A 20717-nucleotide genomic window follows, 5' to 3' on the forward strand; every position below is an offset into this window, starting at 1 on the left:
AAGTGTGAGTGAGTTAACATTTTACGTCGCATCGGCATCGGGAGTGAAGAAAACAATTAGATTTATTAATTAGGTAAACCTATTCAAACATGATACATTATCATATATGTGTTATACATCATTGCATTCGTAATCAGGACCCGTGAAGATCCGGGGTAGAATAGGTCTTCAGCAACCCATGTTTGCCGTAAAAGGCGACTATACTTGTCGTAAGAGGCCACTAACGAGATCGGGCGGTCAGGCTCGCTGACTTAGTTGATGCATGTCATCGATCCCAATTGCGTGGATCGATGCTCATGATGTCTGATCCAGACTCGATTATTTACAGACCGCCGTCATATAGCTGGAATATTGCTGAGTGCGGCGTTAAACAACAAACAAACAAACACACAAATGCTAAGACAGTGCATATGTGTTACACAATCCGAAGATGCTAAAGACACTCGGTTAAGGGACAATTAAAAGAAAACTTCCATAAACACACATTGTTATTGGAGTTTTAAATAAACATATTTTCGAACGCAAATATTATTTGTTCATGTTTCAAATTACTTAATACAGGCTCAACCATAAAGGAGTCGAGGTGCCGTTTTCGCCCGGTGACGTTTTGCTGAGGTGCCGTTTTCGCTATAACCCATGTGTGCGGTGGTCGTTGTGCTTGCCTTATAAACAACGTCATAACTTAAATCCTGAACCTCTCTGGGTGTCGGAAGTCGAAGATGACGCAATTCGCTGGGCAGAGTTGCTCCCCTTAGGCGTGGCAGCATGATGTATTCGCAGCGGATGTGATTTTTGGGTTGTCAACACTTTGCTCGTGCTCCTGAGTTTCACAAAGGTAAACGTTTAAGGCCTCCATCACGTCAGGCTCTCCTCCGACACTTAACTGACACGCCATGATGTAACTGAAATGTTGTTCAGTGCAGCGTTAACTCAACTCTTTCGCTCCTATACCTCTTTAAAAGCATATGTATTCTATATATTTCAGACGAATAAAGTTTGTATCACCTCTTTGTTTAAACAATAAAATATCCCCTATTTTCCCTTAGTATTAATTAAGACAAAAATAACACTTAATGTATTTTACTTTCTGAACAAAGATGGCGATAAACCTACATGAAGTTGTTCACGAAATAAAGGTTGTTGTTATAGATGATATTTACATTTAGCAATACATGTGGTATACAATCAGTTAAAGACACATGTGAACGATCATATGCACTGAACCTACCCGACAACAATAGAAAAATAATTTCACTTTCTTGTGGGTTTTAAGGCTACTTGGACCGGGGGTTATGTCCCTTGAGCATGTGCTTGTGACGTCACAACTGCAGTGGTGCAGCCATTTGCATTTGTTGTGTTTGGTCGAAGTCGCAGTAATCGTGGTTACTTTGCCGGTTTGATGTTGCTTTAAAAGGTAATTATGGAGTAAATGTCTTAACATGTGATTTTGCGTTGATTCTAAGTTAGTTGCCTCAGTTTATGATGCATGTGTTCGTAACTTGGAATTGGGTATTGTATTCTTATAAGGATGTCCCGATTTCGCTTGTCGCCATGCCTCTCATTTTCGATAAGCTGCTAGGGGCTAACGCTCGATCTATTCTTATGATCCGAAATTTAATGATCAGCTCCCTCATATTGCTATCAACGATGTCAGCTATGTTGCTTCCAGCTATCTGTAGTGAGAATATGCGTATCAGATTTCGACTCCTTTATGACATTAATAATATTAAAAAATTATGAAAAATTAATGCTCACAGACCATGACCATGATCTAGTTCACAAAATATCATGATTATTGATTAAACACGTGGAGGCTTTGTTTATTATATTGGGTCTCGTTGGTATAAGCAACTTATATGCTTAAACGCAACTATTTATTTTAGATATGTGTGAGTTAGGCCTAGATATTCACTGTTCAGGTGAGTTGGAATTTGATTATACATTGTGACTTGTGGATAGACTGCAGTATTTGGGTCCCCAAACCGGAACGAACGTTTGTTGTTCCACATCATGTTTAAGTATTACATAAATTATTTTTTAATACTTCTAGCCAGAGGTTATGATTTTGTATACTATAAATTTTGAGGAAGGGGTCACAAGTTGAAGTTTTACTGAAAACGATCTGAGATATAGAAATGTTTAAATATTCACATGTTAGCAAAACTACAGATTAAGACCCAAATCCATATTTTGCTCAGAACTAGGGATATGAGAAAAGTGACACATGACTTAGGCCTATATAAAGGTTCGCATGTCACAAACATTTGTTTGTTTTTTAATGATGACAATGATTGGAGGTGTCACATTTTACGATTCTGTTTTACTGATTGTTTTTTCATGGTGTGCACATCCTGGTTTTTATGAAATTGATATAACATTCGTCATTGCCACTACTGCCTGTTTGTTCTCATATGATCATGATGGTGGCGGGTCAAGTAAAAAGAAATATTTGAAGAACACTGCAGAAGAAAAGTGAAATATACTTTGTCTGGGAATTAATAAAGAAATGTCAGTATGTTCATGGGTTCACATCAGTAATGACAACAATACATTTGCTTGTCATACTGAGATTTTTGTTTACACTATTTTGACGAACACAAACAAATGGTTTTCACCTGAGCGTTGTTATGATATTGAGTGTTTACATGTTTGTAAACAAACAGGAAGGTGAACTTCATGATCATGGTGAAAACAATTTAAAAAATTTCCTTGTGACCTGATACAGAGTTGTCATGTACCTAATGAATAAAGTTGGTAGCACAAATGTCACTAGTCCTTCATGAATTATACTTTTCTTTTGCAAGCAGACTTATGTTAATTTTTAACACTGTTCACTGATTTGAATTCTTACTAAAATTGTGAACTCTCTTGGAAATCCTTGTTCCATTTGTCTCTAGCTAAGTTATGAACAACCAATACATGATCAGATAATACATTATAACCTGCAGCATGCATCTTCCCAAGGCAAGAGAGTTAACTGACTATATAAGTTCAGTTTCCACCCTTTTCGAACTAGCCTGGTATTATGGAGTTACATTTTGGCTGGACTAATGGGTCTATGCATAGTCCAATCAAAATCGCAGATCGAAATCCAGTTAGTAAACTGTGGTGCAAATTTCGCTCGATTGAAGGATTTGCAAAGCATGTGCACCACCAACTCATCAACACATATTTTCCAAGTCTTTTCATGTTTTTGATCAAGGTGCTCTTGTGATTTGATGCACTTAGCGATGTAAGACCTGTTTTATCACAATATAGGTCTTGATTATCGATCAGATTGTCTTGACTTGGCACCCCCATTTTGTTTAAAACAAATGCAAGTGATACGAGAGGTGGAATCTGATTGTTCCATAGGAGAGGCTTAGAAGGGACATAACTCATAATAACCACTGGTTGCGCTACGATCAAGCCTAGGAATTCCAGCCTAGTTCGACAAGGGTGGAAACTGGATTTTTAAAGTCAGTTAACTCTCTTGCCTCGGGAAGATGGCAGCATGTGGAGTGAACTACAAGTATGTCAGCCTGAATACAGTAATGGATAATTTATTAAGACTCTGATTCTTCATCCTTTAAGTTTCTTCTCTGATAATTTCTTGACTTTTGCAGATATTAATCATGTCCTTCCCATCAAGACAGCCCATAGGAATGCCTCCTATGGGCCCGGGAATGATGCATCAATCAGGCTATGCCTTTGCTCCTATGGGTATGTTACTCATTTGTTATTCTAGTCATGCTAGTTGTATCAATAAATTGTAATTTATTAATATAAACAGGTTAAAAAAAATCCATTTCCTGATGCCCAAGGTAGATAAACAGATGTGTACTGAAATAAGATGTTGGGCCTGTTATGATGCTATAGTTATATTGAGTGTTCGGTGTAACTATCTGGCTTGATGCTTTTAATCTACTTCATTATATTTATTTAAAGAATTCATTCCCTATGTAGTCGACAAAATCAATTGTGGAATGCCAGATTGCATTAACTCATCATTATTTACCATGTTTACAGCAGCCTTGATCTTGTTACCAATATTGACGCCTTGAAACGAACAATAGTTTGATAAATGTAAAAGAATGGTAACATATATCATAAATGTCATTTTTGCTCATAATAAGGCATAGTTAGTGTTATTTACTATTGTATGTAAATATGTTGTTTCTGCGATCGAAATTGGCAGACTGTGGGATAACATAGTCATTTGTCGCAAACATTAAATAGTTGACCTTAAACAGTGAGATGGTTTAATTTTATATCGCAAAATCAAAATTTCATGAATATTGTAGGCCTTTTTATGAATATTGTGGGGCATGCAGTTAATGGGGTGCCTGTAATCATGAAAATCACAAGAAACTTGTGTAACTACATATAATGCTGTAAGATGTATCTGTTCAAACAGCATGTTTAGATATTAAGTCTACTTAGTCTATCAGTGTGGGTTACTACAGTAAAAAAATAAAGTTAAATCAGTACTTTTAAAAAAATTGGGCAGAGCTTCCACATTCCCTGCTACCCACCTGATCTGGGTGCAATACTACCTACCATAAACCTCACCCCCCATCCCCAAGACACAACTCATTGAACTGTCACAAACGTGCAATGTCTGACCATTTCCACATGTTGAAGCAAATTGGAAAACACCCTTACCTTGCACAGACCTTTTGTTGAAAAAAACAAGACAACATTGTAAACATAAGACATTAACATTTGATTAAACATGTTTATACAACATACATAGTGTTCCCGCTGGTTTTTGAAACTCTCAGTGCCGGTGGACTGGCAACAAAAACACTACCTGACTTTGTACAAATAAACTATGAAAATTTCCTTTTCTTAATTCTTTCCACATGTTCAATGTAGACAAAATAGACAATGGAAAAGCCTGATGATAACAGACAAGCGGACTTCAGTTGAAAAATATACTATGTTCATGATATTGATTTTCATGATATTGATTTTCATGGATGTTTTGTTCAACAACAAAGATGTATGGGGTGCTTTATTTGCCGGTCCACAGGGACTTATAGTCATATGAATCTCTGATGCAAGTCAAATTTTACTCGTAGTTACCAGTAAACAGGAACACTGATATAATATCATCGTGTCATGAACAATAATAAGGGCATGATGCTGAAAACACTGATCTCAAACAGGACAATGATATTTGTTACTGTACATTCTCAGAATGACACAGCTTTATGAAAAAATTTCATTGGTCATTAGAAAGCTATGAATCAGTCTGGGGGCAAAGGATTACAAACTGAAGTTAATGTAAAACTTGGAATAAGTTTTAAATGGAAAGTGAAAGTGTGTTAGTTATCATTATTATTAGTTAGACATCACACATATGCTTGCACCCTACGGCCCACGATATTCAGCTTTGATGCATTAATTATTACACTAATGCATCAATGTCGCAGAAATGCAGCCTAGATCTAACCCTGGGCAAGTGGATTTTTATAATGATTCTTGAAGCCTTGAAAAAATATTGATAACTGAAATATGTTTTACTCTGTTTCTACCATGCCATATTTCAGGTACCATTTAACCTATTATTCTACATGTGTTTAGATTATTAACTTCAGATTAGAAGATAAAATAAACTAAAATGCCCTGTGTACAGGACAACCAAGATCAAAATTTCTATAACTGAAATCCTACTACCAGGTCTGCACTTTCGTATCTTCCCCTGCCTTCATTGCTAATTTTGTTTTGTTTCAGGCATGATGCCAATGGGCATGGGAATGATGGCACCACCTCCAGTAAGTTATCGGTATTTCTTATGTATTGAATTCTACTTCTTGTCAGTCACCTCAGTGAACTAGTGGTATAGCTCCCGCCCGGTCAGCAGGAGGTCCAGGTTTTGATCCCCGGCCGTGCATATTAATAGATGTTAAGAGATGGTACTTTTTGTTACCCTGTCTAGGGGCTAAAACAAGGACTGGTTGGCTCGGAGTACTTTGTCTGAGTGGGGTATTCATGTTTAACTGCAGCAAGGCATCTCAGTGGTGTGGCACACTATAAAATTGCCAAGCAGTCACACACGCATACACACACGTTGCTATGTAAGTGCCATAATCTTGAATGCAATGTTAATCCCCATTTCACCTCGCCTACTACTTGGCCATTATCGGTTTGTGAAATGAACTAGTTCCCTGCTTGTCATGCTTGTACGTGTGTTTTCGTCATATTCAGTTCAATTTTACTTGGAAACATTTATACAATTGACGTTTATGACGTTTTTGCATCAATTTGTCTTTTTATCTGCAGATGATGAGACCAATTGTTGCATCATCTAGCTCATCAAATCAGAACAATGTCAAGTCCTCCAAGAAGCTTGTTCCCCAGGAGATACCAAAGGTAACAATCCACAGTCAAAGGCTCTCACTGCTTGTCAGGTCTGAGTATTACCAATTTGACGGAATCACTTCTAATAAAACACAAGTTTGTAATAATCAGCTCTGTGTGGATGAAATTGGGCCCAAGTATCTTTTCCTTGTAAGAAGTGACTTAAATGTATTGGATGGATAGGGTTGGTAGTTTGATTGATTGCACATTTACTTTACTTAGTGGGATTAGATTGGTCATCGTATCAACCACTGGTTTGTCTGGGCCATAATTAATTGTTTACATGTAACCATCATATGGACATCTTCCTGAGGCAAGGGCATTAACTGACTATAAAAAATCAAGTTTCCACCCATGCCGATCATGGCTGGAATTCTGGAGTTACATTTTCCTGGACTAACATGTCTATGCATATAAGTAAGGGTAACATTTAAGGATGAACAACTTCTTTATTACAATTAAGAGTGACGTTTCGGTGTAGGTTCTAACACCGTTATCATCATCACTTGCTTGACAATGGTGTAAGTACCTACACCGAAATGTCACTGTTAATTGTATTAAAGAAGTGGTTCAGCCATAAATCTTAACCTTACTTAGTACTCCAACTCCTAAATGCCTATCAAAAAATAGTTTATGCATAATCCAGTCAAAATTGTATAACAAACTTGACATCCAGTTTGTACATGTTGTAAACAACATTGATTTCAACATGCAGATGTCGGTCGACTGAAGGATTTGCAAAGCATGTGTACCATGCCAGGCCATCTGGGTGTCAACAGATATTTTGCAAATCCTTTCATGTTTTTAGTCAGGTGCTGAAGTGATTTGATGCACTTCACGGGGTAGGGCCATTTTTATTACATTATTGGTCAATAGCAGGGACATAACTCGTAATAGCCACAGGTGGCGACACAATCGAGCATGAAAATTCTAGCCTAGTTTCAGCAAGGGTGGAAACTGGACTTCTATATTCAATTAACGACTTTGCATCGATATTCGCACACTGGAAATAATGAGGATACTTGTCAACAACTAAGCTGCAAACCAACATGAACAATACAAATGAGTTCTTGATTGTGTGAATCATGAATAGTAGACAATGAAGATGTCCGAGCTCATGCCATGGCACTTTGTCAATCAGTTTTAAATGGACTTTAACACCATACCTCGAGATAGGAACTTTACACATGGTATTTAAAAACAGGGAGGCCCTACACTTACTTTGATGTTTTAAGTTCAGCACAATCTGCACAATACTATGTCTAGTGGTCTGTTCTGCATTTTGCGCTACATACTGAGTATTAAAAAGGAATGGTGTAAAGAAACAACCTTGGTTATGTAAAAGGATGTAGTGATTGCTATATATTTGTCAGATGTACTCTTGCTTAGACAAAACAACACCAGCAGTAGTTTTTTCACTGTATTTGTTCAGTGTTCGATATTGTTGGTGAGGGTCCTTGAGGTTTTCTCCTAGGGCTGTACTTAAATCTTTAACTTTTAGCATAAGGGCAGTGACAAGCACCCTTTGAATTTGGGACACTGGTTGATATGTCTCTGTTTCAGGATGACAAGAAAGATGAGAAGCCACCAGTCACAACAGTATTCATAGGCAACATCAGTGACAGGGCTCCTGACATGATGATAAAACAGATGTTACAGGTATGCCATTTTAACATGCTTTGTTAACATTACCATGATTACCGAATTTGAAATTTTGATGTGTTTGATTAAGAGATGACTAACAGAATGGGGTGGTCAGACTCGCTGACATAGTCATTGTTGCATGTCATCATTTCCCATTTGGGTAGATCAATGGTCATTATGTCCATCACTGGACTGTCTCCTCCAAACTTTTACAGACTGCCATCATATGGCTGGAATATTGTTGAGTGCGATGTTAGAGCAACCAACCAATAAAACATGATGGTGGTACATTTTCATTGAGTTTGGGTTGTTAAACTTAACATAACATGTATTTGTATATACTTAAGGTCACTGTCATTACACCAAGTACTTTTGAGGTCGTGTTTCCAAAGAAATTCTGTGTGTATTTACACAATTAGTCATGCCAGAAATCTATGATTGTGGGTTCGAATCCCGGTTCACCCCAATTTTGTTTCAAGGTTTGTCAGCACCATACCCGTGCTTGTGGGTTTCACCGAAGTAGTAAACTTCCGAGACCTGCATCACTTTGGGCTTTCCTCCCATATTAAGCTGACACTGGAATAATGTTAAAAGCGGCATTAAACCCAACTCTCACTCACCAGACATAAGCCAGTGGAAGATGAAAACCCTGTCTACTATGGTATAACAGCACATGTATGTGTAGTTATTGCGATAGCAATAAACCAACTGTATGGCTTGATAATTTCATTAATCAATGTAATAGAAATGAATAAAATATTGTTAACAATCTCAAAGACGGCCATTTTCTCACGTCGCTACTCAAACCAAAAGGAAAATTACTCTTATGTGTAGTTGTAACCAACACAAAAGCGGGTTTGAAACTCGCATTCATGGTGCAAAAGTTTCCAGATTAACAGTACCTCTTTGTTAAGAGTACAGTATGTCTAAGCACTGTGTGCATACATGCTTTTGATTTTAAGACAAAATAGCCAGTTTGGAACATCCTCATTCCTTAAGTTGTTAACAACAATCCAAAATGAACTTCTCTGCCACTGGTCATTATGGTAATCTAATATCATGTTATGGTTATGCTTATCAAAATCAGTGATAGCATCAATTCACTTGGACCTGCTCAAAGGCTGATATTCGGCTCCAAGTCTGCAGCAGATGTTATCTCAGAATTTAGGAAAATAAAAAACTTTTTTTTTAATCCCAATTTTGAACAAAATAAATGATTCTTCCCCAATTTGCCTGTCATGTAGGTTCATTATCTAACTGATAAGTTTTAGGACAAATGCAATAAACTGATTATTCAATCAACAGCGTTAGAAACTTAGTTTTTGTCCACTAGTCCTTATAATGATAACAAATAGCAAAACCCTTAAAAATGGCAATTTTCTACTAGTCCTTATGATACCTTTACCATTGGGCAGTTTGGCAAGGACCATAGGACTAGTGCCAGTTTCTAACCCTGAATCAATCCTAACACCTTAAATAAGATGTCCTATGTTCAATTAAACAACCTTTTTTTATATATATTTCAGAGGTGCGGAAATGTGCTCAGTTGGAAAAGAGTTCAAGGTGCTTCAGGAAAATTGCAAGGTATTTTTGTGTGTATTTTCTATAGGAATAGAATCATTTCTGTTGCTACTTTGAAGTGTTTTGCTACATCCTGTTGTATAGATGCAATGAAATCTCAGTTCAAGATCATGGGTGGATCATGGTAGTATGTTCTAAAAATCTACAACATGATGCAATTAAATTCACTGACATAGCGACATATTAATTTACGTTAAAATTTCAGTTATGAATATTGTATCTTTTTTTCAGCTTTTGGTTTCTGTGAATATGAAGACCCAGAAGCCACATTGCGATGTATTCGACTGCTCAATGAATGGAATATTGCAGATAAGAAATTAGTTGTGAGTACAATAAGTTATGTCTTGCTGAGACCAATGGATAAAAATGAACCCATATTAAATAACATCAATATTATTCTCAATTTTTTATTTCTAATATGAGATTTGAGTCTCCAGTTGGGTGGTCAGTGCCCAGTTGTCTGGGGCATTGCAATTCACTGTCTAACTGTTTTCCTTGGCCATCCAAGATCTAGATATTTGAGGGAAGCACTTGGTGTTGTTCTCTGTCTTGACATATTTATACCTACGTTTAAGATTTTCACCAAAGTGGTAACCACTTAGACCTGAAACTCTATGGTCTTTCATCCCACATTAGGATGACACACTGTGATCTGACTAAAATGCTGTAGCAGTGTTACTATCTCAATCTTTTGTTTTGTCAAGGTTAAAGTTGATGCCAAAACAAAGACATTGCTAGATGAATATCGAGCGAAAAAGAAGGCAAAGGAGGCCAGTTCCGAGAATGGTGATGATAAACAGTCTAATGGAGAGAAGGAGGGTGAGGAAGAAACGAAACCTCTAGAAGATGATGATGAACTCGATGAGGATGGAAAGAGAGAAGATCGAGTGGCACGAGCTGGTCTGGAGGCGATCATGAGAGAATATACATTTGAATTATCAAAACCTTCATACTCTGGTAAGCAGGCATTGAATGTTTGTAGAGTTGGGGTGTTTTTCCCATGGATATCTTCAATTGTGACTTATATATTATGCTTATATTTCTTGAAAGCTATTTTGAAAGCAGAAAGTTTTAAAATGGTCATTTAAAAAAATGAAGACACTCTGCAAATTGTCTCAGTGTTCTTGATCACTGAACTTGTTGACTTACTGGTTTCTTTCTTCCTGTACTGGTTTCTAATTCAGGGCTTCAGTAAAATCTAGTCTAAGGAAACAATGTTGTCACCTGTAGATCTTCAAATCTAAAAGTGTGTGTTCCCCTTTATCATTTTATGTGTCTAACCTTGCTTTTGAACTTGTCATGCTCACAACTCAAGATTGTATGGTTCCACTTCCGTTGTAGAACAAGACAAAGAACCGAAAGAGAGGCCGAAGAAGAAGGAAGACAAGGGAATCATAGCAGATACGGTAAGGCAAAGTTTTTGTATCATTGATCTTCTGCAGTTTAACATGTTTACTGTCATGCCTTAATGTTATAAGATGCGTATAAGACATCATTTAAGTGCTTTTAACCACTGGTGTTCCTGCTCATAGCTCTAAACTTATTTTGTCACTTGGATGTGAACTCTTTCAACACCAGTCGCCCAGAAGCTTTTACTGCTGTGACACCAAGTTCCCAGAGAGTCTTGTGTGGTAGATGAAGCCAACATTTATCAAGGAAAACATCTGCTTGTAAAACATCTTTCCTACTACATATTCTACACCATCTGAAAGGTCTAATCCTACTGATTATTCATATGAAAGTTATGTTTATCACATTATTTAAATGCATTTACAACTTAATTAAGTTTGTTGTAAATCAAAAAAATATGTGACCTAAGGCAACCAATCAAATAACAGCAATGGTACTGTCCTTGTGTATGATGAATTTCAGATTTTGACGAAAGGCTTTTGTTAAAATGTGTTATTCAGAACGTTTTAAGCAGGAAATTGCGATCTATACGAAAAATATGGAACTTTGTGGATGTATCGTGCTGCTAGGTCACGAGCTGTGACAAAGATTTTTCATGCATATATTTCGGCATTAAACATTGTGTCTGGGCTGATAAATTTAGGCGACTAAAGCGGAGATGTCATTTGACTTACATTACATTTGTCTACATTTGACTTACACACGATCGCACGAAAAGATGGAAATAATAACACAAATATAAGTTTGACAACTTTAACATACATTTTTGTTGATTTTATTTATTATTTTGTATACTATATTTAAAGATTTTCTTGAAACACCTTTACTTTGCTCTTTGACATGTTTGATGTGGACCCGTTTTTGAAGTGTTTGAAAATTTTATTTTGAATAACATTGCGGGATAAAAAATGATAAATTGAAATGGAATACGTATTTCAGACATTGTGAATTGTGATAGATTTAATTAATGTATGATATGACAGGTAGGTTAATAAAACTATATACTATTTTGACGTGACTCCGGCTTGGCCGGTAGACCGCCCTGCGGTGTCTGGGGACTTGAAGCTTCTTGGCTGGTGTACCGGCTTACAGTGTTGAAAGAGGTAAACATGTTTACAGTATGTGTAGGGCGGTATTAAAGAAATGAATACATGTATATTGAAGAAAGACAGTGTGGTTTCATCATAGTTTCATCATCTTCTGCTTATTTTAGGGTCTTGATGATATGGAACTGGAGGAAGACAAGCTTCAGATAATAAACAGAGAAATCCAGTCCTTTCGTGATTTACACAAGGTAACTATATGACCTAACCCATCTGTTCTTTAATCATGCTTCTTACTTGTCTCAAACAATACAGGTCTGTGTGGACTTGGAATCTTGGCATTTTGTAATTGGGACAAATGGGAATGTTTAAATGGCACTCTTCAAGAAGGACATGAGAATCTTTCCCTTTCAAATAATGCCAAAATTCCAGCTTCACAGATATTTAATGACATGATTGATCCATGTATGTTTGTTGATTCAACAGATGTATCCTGTTGCGTGAAATCTTCCTGATTTGAAAATTGGTTAATTGATTTGTTACACTTAATGTATTCGTGTCATTCAAACTTGTTTGCGCTTCTCATTGCGTATAAGTGACCATCTTAAACTTTATTGTTATGAGATTGCCGAGACAAAAAAGCTGAAATTAAATACTGCTTTGCAATTACTATCCGTTTTAATCTGACTTGAAATTAATAGGCTGTATTTCATTACCTAAAAACACTAGATTCTGCTATCTGGCAAGCATCTGAGCAACATGAATAGCTGTAAAAAAATATATTGAAGGCCCCTTTTGGTAAGTGTTGCCACAATATTGTTTGTGATATATGTTACGCATATCCCTCGATGCCTCAAGATGGGTGAGTGACGCGCCGAGTAGATTCTTCGTAGTTGCCTTTTAGAGCTGTCATGGTTTCGGTTATCTCTATCGGTTAGTATGCATGGTCTTATGTAAAGATTCATTGTAATCTTCACTAAGCTAATTTTGATGTAATTGTTCCTGTCCATGGAACGTTTCCAAAAACAAAACCGTATTACATCACATTTGTACAATATTTGCTCCTGGAACCATGTAATAGGTACACCTGTGCTTTAGAACATACCCATATTAGCTCTTCTGTCGTGACTCGGATGACCACCTTGCAAGATTAAAATAAGGTTAGTGCCCCTAAAATTATTTTTGAAAGTTCTTTATCTTGGTGATGGCAGATAGATGTTGAGGTTAGTGGCTTTTGTTTCTACTGTTGTTGTATTTACTCTTTGCATATTTATTTAGACAGGTATTAGTTGAACACTTTTCAGGAGCTCAAGGGTAAATCTCTTCACAGATATAAGCTTGGTTAAAGCCAGGTGTTGAATGGAAATCTCAGTTAATTTCTACTGCCGAGATGGTTGTGTATGGATGGGTAAGTTGGTAGAGAGATGTGACACAAATCTTTTTTGTGTCGGTATTTGCTTTATCAGGTTTCTTTTTGTTTCAGCCTTCCGTGTATGTGTTGTATTAGTAGTCACACAAACATTACAGCACCTGTTGAAAAACAAGTGGGTGGGGAATGTTTTCTGTCTTTTCTATCCTCTTTGCTGGGGTGGGTGTTTGGGGATAACACGTTTACTTTTTTGATCTACTAGCAGCTACCTGATTGAAGGATATTTGCTAGCCATACTTTGTTAACAGGAGTTGAAGTGGAGACTGTCGGGAGACAGCTGAGCGGGTCAGAGAAGTACACTTACCATCAGTGTAGTTTGCTAACTTTAAGCAGACATGCGTGGTTTTATGCATTTTGCTCTTGTCATTAACATCTCTATATGCACATGTGGCCATTCAGTCTGGCCAGTTGACTGAATGAGAATGTTTGACTGATAGATTCACCAGCATTCATTCTTGTCAGTCCATATGTCTATATCTGTACCGTTTCCTGTGTTACTTTGCATACCACATCCCATTGTCCTGTAATAAAAACTGATGAAATCTATACAATAATCACCAAACCTAAACAGCTTGAAAGCTGTGTCGTGGTTACTTGTATGTTATTTAGTAATTGATGAGTCATTCAGATGTGAACCTCAACGTGGTCAAAACTGTAAGAAGTTTTGGGTTTTTTTCATCTTGGATGTATCGATCTGATTCATGTGGTGTCCTTTTCAGTCATGTGTTCACTGCGATTGTCTTCCTCGTAAACAAGAAACCTATCTCCATAAGCTCACCATCTTTTTATGTCACATGTTCATATTTCTGTGCCGGTCGTAAATGTGCATGTTCTTTCACTTTCATCAGAAAATGTATGGTTCGGTTGAGTAAACTTTGTCATTTGCAAGGTATGGGTCAGACATCCTGAGATGAGTTTAGTTGTGACATCAGTCTGAAGGTTTCGACAAAATCACAATTAAGTTCTGCTCATAAGTCTTAAAATGCTGTCATTTATGTTGACATGTAAATATTCTGATTGCGTTGGGAATATGTGTTTCTCTGTCTATTTGAGACTTATTACTAAGAATTATGTTTGCTCGTTATTGTAGGATGAGGAAGAAGATGCGGACACCACAGAGCGTGAACGGCGGACTGAAGATAAACAAAGACGTCGTGAGCGGGAGAGAATGAGAGAAAAAGAGAGGGAAAGAATGAGGGAAAGAGAGAAGGCCCTAAGAGAAAAAACCCGATCCCGTTCTCGGTCGCCATCACCGAGAAGATCCAGACGAAGATCTAGATCACGTGACAGATCCAGAGACAGATCACGAGAAAGGTGAGATATCATTTCAGGCAAGAAATTGATTTGGTCACCCTCTATCAAAGGGAACTAATTTTGAAATGAAAGAATTTGAAAACCACCTCTGATACTCTATACTGATATATGTCTGGCAAAATCAAGTGATCCAGACTTATAAAAATGAAATCAAAACTTGATTTGTAAGATGGGCAGATGACATAGGAAAATCCAATTAAGTGGCATGATTTGTCCACCAATTGAACATTGTGCAGGGGGGCACGGGGGGCCCAGTCATCTTAGGCGCCGTGATTCGCTGTGCAGAGTTGCGTCCCTTGGGCACGCCAGAAACCTATGATTGTTGGTTTGAATCTCGGGTCGCCACGATGTTTTTATTTGTGACCACCATACCCGTGCTCGTGGGTTTCACCGAAGTGGTAAACGTCATCACTTCAGACTTTCCTCCCACATTAAGCTGACACGCTGTGATATAACTGGAATACTGTTAAAAGCGGCATTAAAACCAACTCACCCACTCTCCCATTCACTCACTCACTGAACATTGTGCACAGTGTTATTCAATTTGTAATGCATGTTCAGGAGGAAGGAGAGAGAATTGGAGGAAGAGGAAGAAGCCTATGAGAGACGGAAGCTGGAGAAGAAGCTCCGAGAGAAGGAGGCAGCATACCAGGAGGTTAGTTCAATTCATATTTGAAAACATTTGCCAACCAGTAAGATATATAAATAGCCCCACAGCTTTCTATTAAACAATTTAATAGTGGTAATGTCTTGACTTGAACCTAAATTTTAACTCCACTGACTAAGATACTTAATACACATTTAACTAATGTACACACTATACAAAACATATATGGCAAGTTATGTATGTGAATGCATTGTTTAACAGAGACTGAAAAACTGGGAGGCAAGAGAAAGGAAGAAATCTCGAGAATATGACAAAGAGAAGGAGAGAGAAGAGGAGAGAAAAGCAGAAGAGGTGAGTTGAAGAGTTAATTCTCTCTAAGGTAAACCCCTGAGTTTATTCAGTGCATAGTAATGGAAAAGGCAGCTCCTAAGAAAGATTGATTTGTCCATGGAAACCTGGGGGTGTCATATAGATACAGGCTTCAGACAAACCAACTCATAGGTAGCAACAGTGGTAAGGCTACGTAATTGTTTCATTCTGTAGTTTACACTAGATATAACAAATCATCTACTTCAAGAAACCAATGTAACTTCCTTTCAAGGTAAATGTGACCAAGCATGTAACTGGTACTGTTTGAGGTATTGTTTTTGGTATTGTTTTTTCTTATGCCTTCTATGATGATCATCTCCGATCTGTTTTTTCAGCAAAGGGAAGCAAGAAGGTTGAAAGAATTCTTGGAAGATTATGATGATCTCAGAGATGACCCAAAGTATTTCAAGTAAGTGTGAAACAAGGAGTCTGTTGATCTTTAATCTATGTTTGTCCATGGTGAATATACTAAAAATATTTGTACTTTTCAAACTTAAGTTGCCTTTGATATGAATTGACCCATGTATGGATTAAGTGATTAAAATGTTTTGTTTTCATATTGAGTGACACAAAACATCCATAAAAGATTACTTTTTTAAAGGAAAATTGACCTTAGTCATGTTAATATTTGCACATGCAAAAATACAATAAGATCACAATTTCATTCATGAAAGTTATATCATTAATTTATTTTTACAGGGGCAGTGCATTAGCTAGAAGACTGAAGGAGAGAGAGAAGGAAAAAGAAGCTGACTCGAGAGATAGACAGAGAGAGAAGGAAGAATATGAAGAACTACGGAGGAAACTCATGGAGGAGGGCCATCCTGATCCAGATGCAGAACTGGCTAGGGTAGGAGGATCTGTAATACTGCATACAACAGAAATGTGAAAAATTACTGTAATCTGTCTTCCAAAATATCCTTTAATGTATGAATAGAAGAGTCTATAGTGTTATCCTGATGTTGGGATTTCATGGGAGAAGAAATGTCCAGTTCCCAATATATTTTGTTAGATGTGATGAAAATGTATATCAGCTGTTCCCTGAAGCATGTTACTTGAAATTGTGAGAACTGTGGAAAACCCTCTCCAATATTGTTAATTTACGGTGACATTCCTTTGGTGTTTTTTCAACAGCTATTATATGGCTTGACTGTTGCTAAAAACTGTGTAGACTCACTCGCTAGTATAACCAACCACTTCTTGCCCTGATTACAGATCTTAGATTTTAAAGGAATTGATGTAAGCTTTTAACAATCAGAATCTATAACCTTTCTGTATTTTTATGTGGCATGGTTCACTGTGTAGAATTGCTTCCTTTTGTTGTGACTTTGATTTGCAATGATAATACTTGATCTGTCAGGCCCATGCCTATGCTTGTGGGTTTCATAGAAATGGTAAATGTCTCCATCTGTGCCACTTTTGGATTTCTGACAACGTTAAGCTGACATGTCATGCAAAAACGCAATCCTAGCTCTTATACTCTGATTGTAGCTGGAGAAGGAACGAGAGGAGCACCTGCAGCCCCGATTACATCTTCAAGAATCCGAACCCTCCACACCAGAGAAGGAGGTGGTCAAGGAGGAACCCCCACCACCAGTTGTCCACAACTCAGACTCAGATTCTAAATCTAAGATGCAACCAACACTGAAGCCAGTGGAAGTGAAAGCATCACCCCCATCAAATGAAGCTAGTTCGTCAGATGAAGACACTAGAGGCAGCTTCCCCAGTGTCAACTACTCAGATGACAGCCAGCCACCCACCATGGGTCAAGCCATGAAAGATGAACCAACAAAGCTCGGTTTTAGTGGTCTCAAGCTTGGTATGTTATTCTGTCTGCTAGTTTGAAGGAAAAGAATGTTTGAAATTACCATGAGCGTATTGTAAAGTAATTTTTTTAATCAGGAAAAATTACCCATTTTTCATATTAGTCACTCAAATATAGTAGGTGATGTTCAGTCTCCCAAAGAATACCTTAAATCAGATTGCTTCATGACTGCCAAATGGAAACTTTTATGGTTAACTGATTAAAAAAAATGTTGTTTGATTATATTGTGTTGCTAGTTCTATCTTGTACCTTGAAACAAAAGCTCTTACTTCAAAGAAATGAACGATGACCTGATAAAGTTCTTTACATGGTTTATTTGTAGGCTCAGCAAGTCCAAGTGAAGGCAGTGGCACTAAGAGGAAGAAGCTTACAGTGGGGGATGTATTTAATCAAGATGATGAGGACAGTATGGACTCAAAGAAAAGGAAGTTGATCCCCTTGGATTATGATGAAGAGAAGGGGGATAAGAAACCATCAACTGCAGAGGAAAAGCGACAGCGCATTAAACACCTTATTGAAAGCATTCCGACAGCCAAAGATGAATTGTTCAACTATAAACTTGATTGGAATATTGTGGACCAGGTATGACGAAGTCACTTGGAAATGAGCACTTTTGTGAATTTGTTAGTACTAAAGAGAATGTTGAAATATTGTAATGTTTGTTCATGAATTTACTTGAGGCACGGGTGGCCCAATCGTGTAAGGTGCCACACTTGGCTGTGCAGAGTTACCTATGATCATTGTAGGTTTGAATCCCGGTTTGCCCCAATTATATTTCAAGGTTCATCAGCACCATACCTGTCATGGTTGGTAAATATCTGACCTGCATCACAGGTTTTGCCCCCTCATCAAGTTGACATGCCATGATATAACTGGAATACTGTTCAAAGCAGCATGAAACCCAACCCTACTCACTCACATATTCATCTGTCAGTGATAACTTATCTGTTCATTAAATATGACTAAGCAGTGGGCCCGTGAAGATCCGGGGTAGAATAGGTCTTCAGCAACCCATGTTTGCCGTAAAAGGCGACTATTGGAATCGGGTGGCCAGGCTCGGTGATTTATGTGTGACAAAACAAAACTACATGTTTTGACTGTTTTGCTGCTGGTGCTGTTTCAGAGTCTCATGGACAAGCGCATCAAACCATGGGTGAATAAGAAGATCATTGAGTACATTGGAGAGGAGGAACCTACGCTGACGGACTTCATCTGTCAAAAGGTTGTTGCCAGGAGCACACCACAGAGTATACAGAATGATGTAGCAATGGTAGGTGCACATACCTAGTTGCCTTTAGAGATATACATTTGCTTATTATAAGCTGACATGCCATGATATGATTGGCATATTGTTCAAATTGGTGTTAAACCCAACTCTTTCAATCACTCACTCATTCATTGACGGTTTGATGAATTTAATAACCAGCCATATAATCCTGTGGTGATTTCATGAATGTCATGATATAAAATAATTGTTCAGTATGGTTATCATGAGGGGTTACACAGCAATATATGCTGGTGAGTGGTCTTATATTGAATATTATAATTAAATATTTTGAGTTCAGTTATGTAGTTACCAGCTGTAGTTGAGAGCTGCTTGTGTTATAGCTTTATGACCTACGTCCCCAGTGAGGATGAGGAGCAGTTGGTTGAATGGTTGAGACCTGGCTGATTGTTATTGTGGCCCCATGTTTGCCTGGCTAGTGCTTAATTATTACAGTTTGACGTGAATATGACGCTGCTGGTATGTAACTAACTGTGATAATAAAAGCAATAGCTCTCTCTCTCATTAACTGCTTTATGTTTAAGTCCTTTATTGGAAATTCAAAGTAAGTAATTATGCTGTTATTTTTCAGGTTCTGGATGAAGAAGCTGAAGTGTTTGTGGTCAAAATGTGGAGATTATTAGTGTATGAGACAGAAGCCAAGAAACTAGGATTGGTCAAGTGAAACTGGCTGAACCTTTTATACATGTCTGTGAGTGGATGGATACATGAAAGAAGAATGCCTGCCTGCTGAATGCGAGAATGTTTGTATTATTCTCTAAGTGCTGTGTGACATCGCTTGTGGAGCGACGTGCAGAGAGACAACTATTACTGTCGGTATAGGATGTTATGTCAACTGCCTAGAGAGTGGGAACTTGAAACCACCTGTATAGACTTTCACAAATATTTTCAGTTCTTGTCCCATCAGTAATTTTGAATTACTTTTGAGATGTGTCAAAGAAATGTCTGTGTTCACACTATTCCAGATCATATCGTCTGTCAAGGAAGGACTTGACATTTATGCTTGTTTCTGGAAATTGTTTAAAACCGAAAACGTCATTTGACAATTCTTACCATGGGGTTTGTGTTGTTATCTGGTTGTTACTGGACTATCATGTGTACAAGATTTGTTTTAAACCAGAGTCTGTAATGATATGTTACCGGTGTTGGTCATGTTCTGGGAAAGATGAATGATTTCAGATATAACAGACATCGTTATTTTAGATTCCAGTGTAAATAAGGGGGTAACAATCATTTTCATGTTCAATTCATCACTGAAAACATGCATTTTGCATATTATGTCAATTTTTGACTTTCATTTTTGTACATGAAGATTCTTAATTCCTCAGTCAAACACATCATTTCTTTGGCCTACCAGAACTTAATTCTCATTCATTCCCTGTAATTGATGGCCGCTGCTTGATCAGTGCTGTCTCACAATTGTATACATTCTTATTGTATAACATCCTACATGGCAGCAATAAATGTAAATAACTGGAGTCATGTGTCTGTCATTTAATTTTGGGGGAAGTTCACCACCTGATGTTACATATATTTTGCCTTCAGTTCATATGTGGATGCAGTTGGGCTTTGGCTCTGCAAAACTAAACTGAAGAAATTGCTCAAAAGCGTTATTCTTCTAATGTCGTGAATATCTGATTGATATGTTATTTCCTTGTTCAGGTGCTGTATTTATTTGTCAAGAGGAACACCTCTGTGGTCTAGTGGCAGAGTGCCTGCCCGGGTTTTGATCCCCAGTCTCGTCATACCAAAAGACATTAAAAGATGGTTCATGTTGTTACCCACCCTTGCACTCAGCATTAGGGGGCTAAAACAAGGACTGGTTGGCTCTGTGTCCGTATACTGTCACTGGATGGGGTATCCAT

General features: G+C 37.6%; 1 protein-coding gene across 1 annotated transcript; it reads left to right on the forward strand.

Annotated features, from left to right (window-relative positions):
• The first annotated feature begins 1287 nt into the window (after nt 1–1287).
• On the forward strand, nt 1288–20330 carry LOC124119252 (RNA-binding protein 25-like). The gene is made up of 19 exons (XM_046481705.2): nt 1288–1414; nt 3606–3702; nt 5719–5759; nt 6268–6357; nt 7909–8004; nt 9516–9573; nt 9802–9893; nt 10275–10527; nt 10912–10976; nt 12194–12274; nt 14543–14766; nt 15328–15421; nt 15635–15724; nt 16078–16151; nt 16442–16592; nt 17234–17561; nt 17890–18149; nt 18691–18837; nt 19424–20330. Exons 2-19 carry the CDS (start codon nt 3615–3617, stop codon nt 19514–19516), a joined length of 2325 nt encoding a protein of 774 aa, XP_046337661.1. The 5' UTR covers nt 1288–1414; nt 3606–3614; the 3' UTR covers nt 19517–20330.
• Nucleotides 20331–20717: the final 387 nt, after the last annotated feature.

This window comes from Haliotis rufescens, unplaced genomic scaffold (assembly GCF_023055435.1).
Source record: "Haliotis rufescens isolate VD_foot unplaced genomic scaffold, xgHalRufe1.0.p SCAF_3, whole genome shotgun sequence".
NCBI classification, from domain to species: domain Eukaryota; kingdom Metazoa; phylum Mollusca; class Gastropoda; order Lepetellida; family Haliotidae; genus Haliotis; species Haliotis rufescens.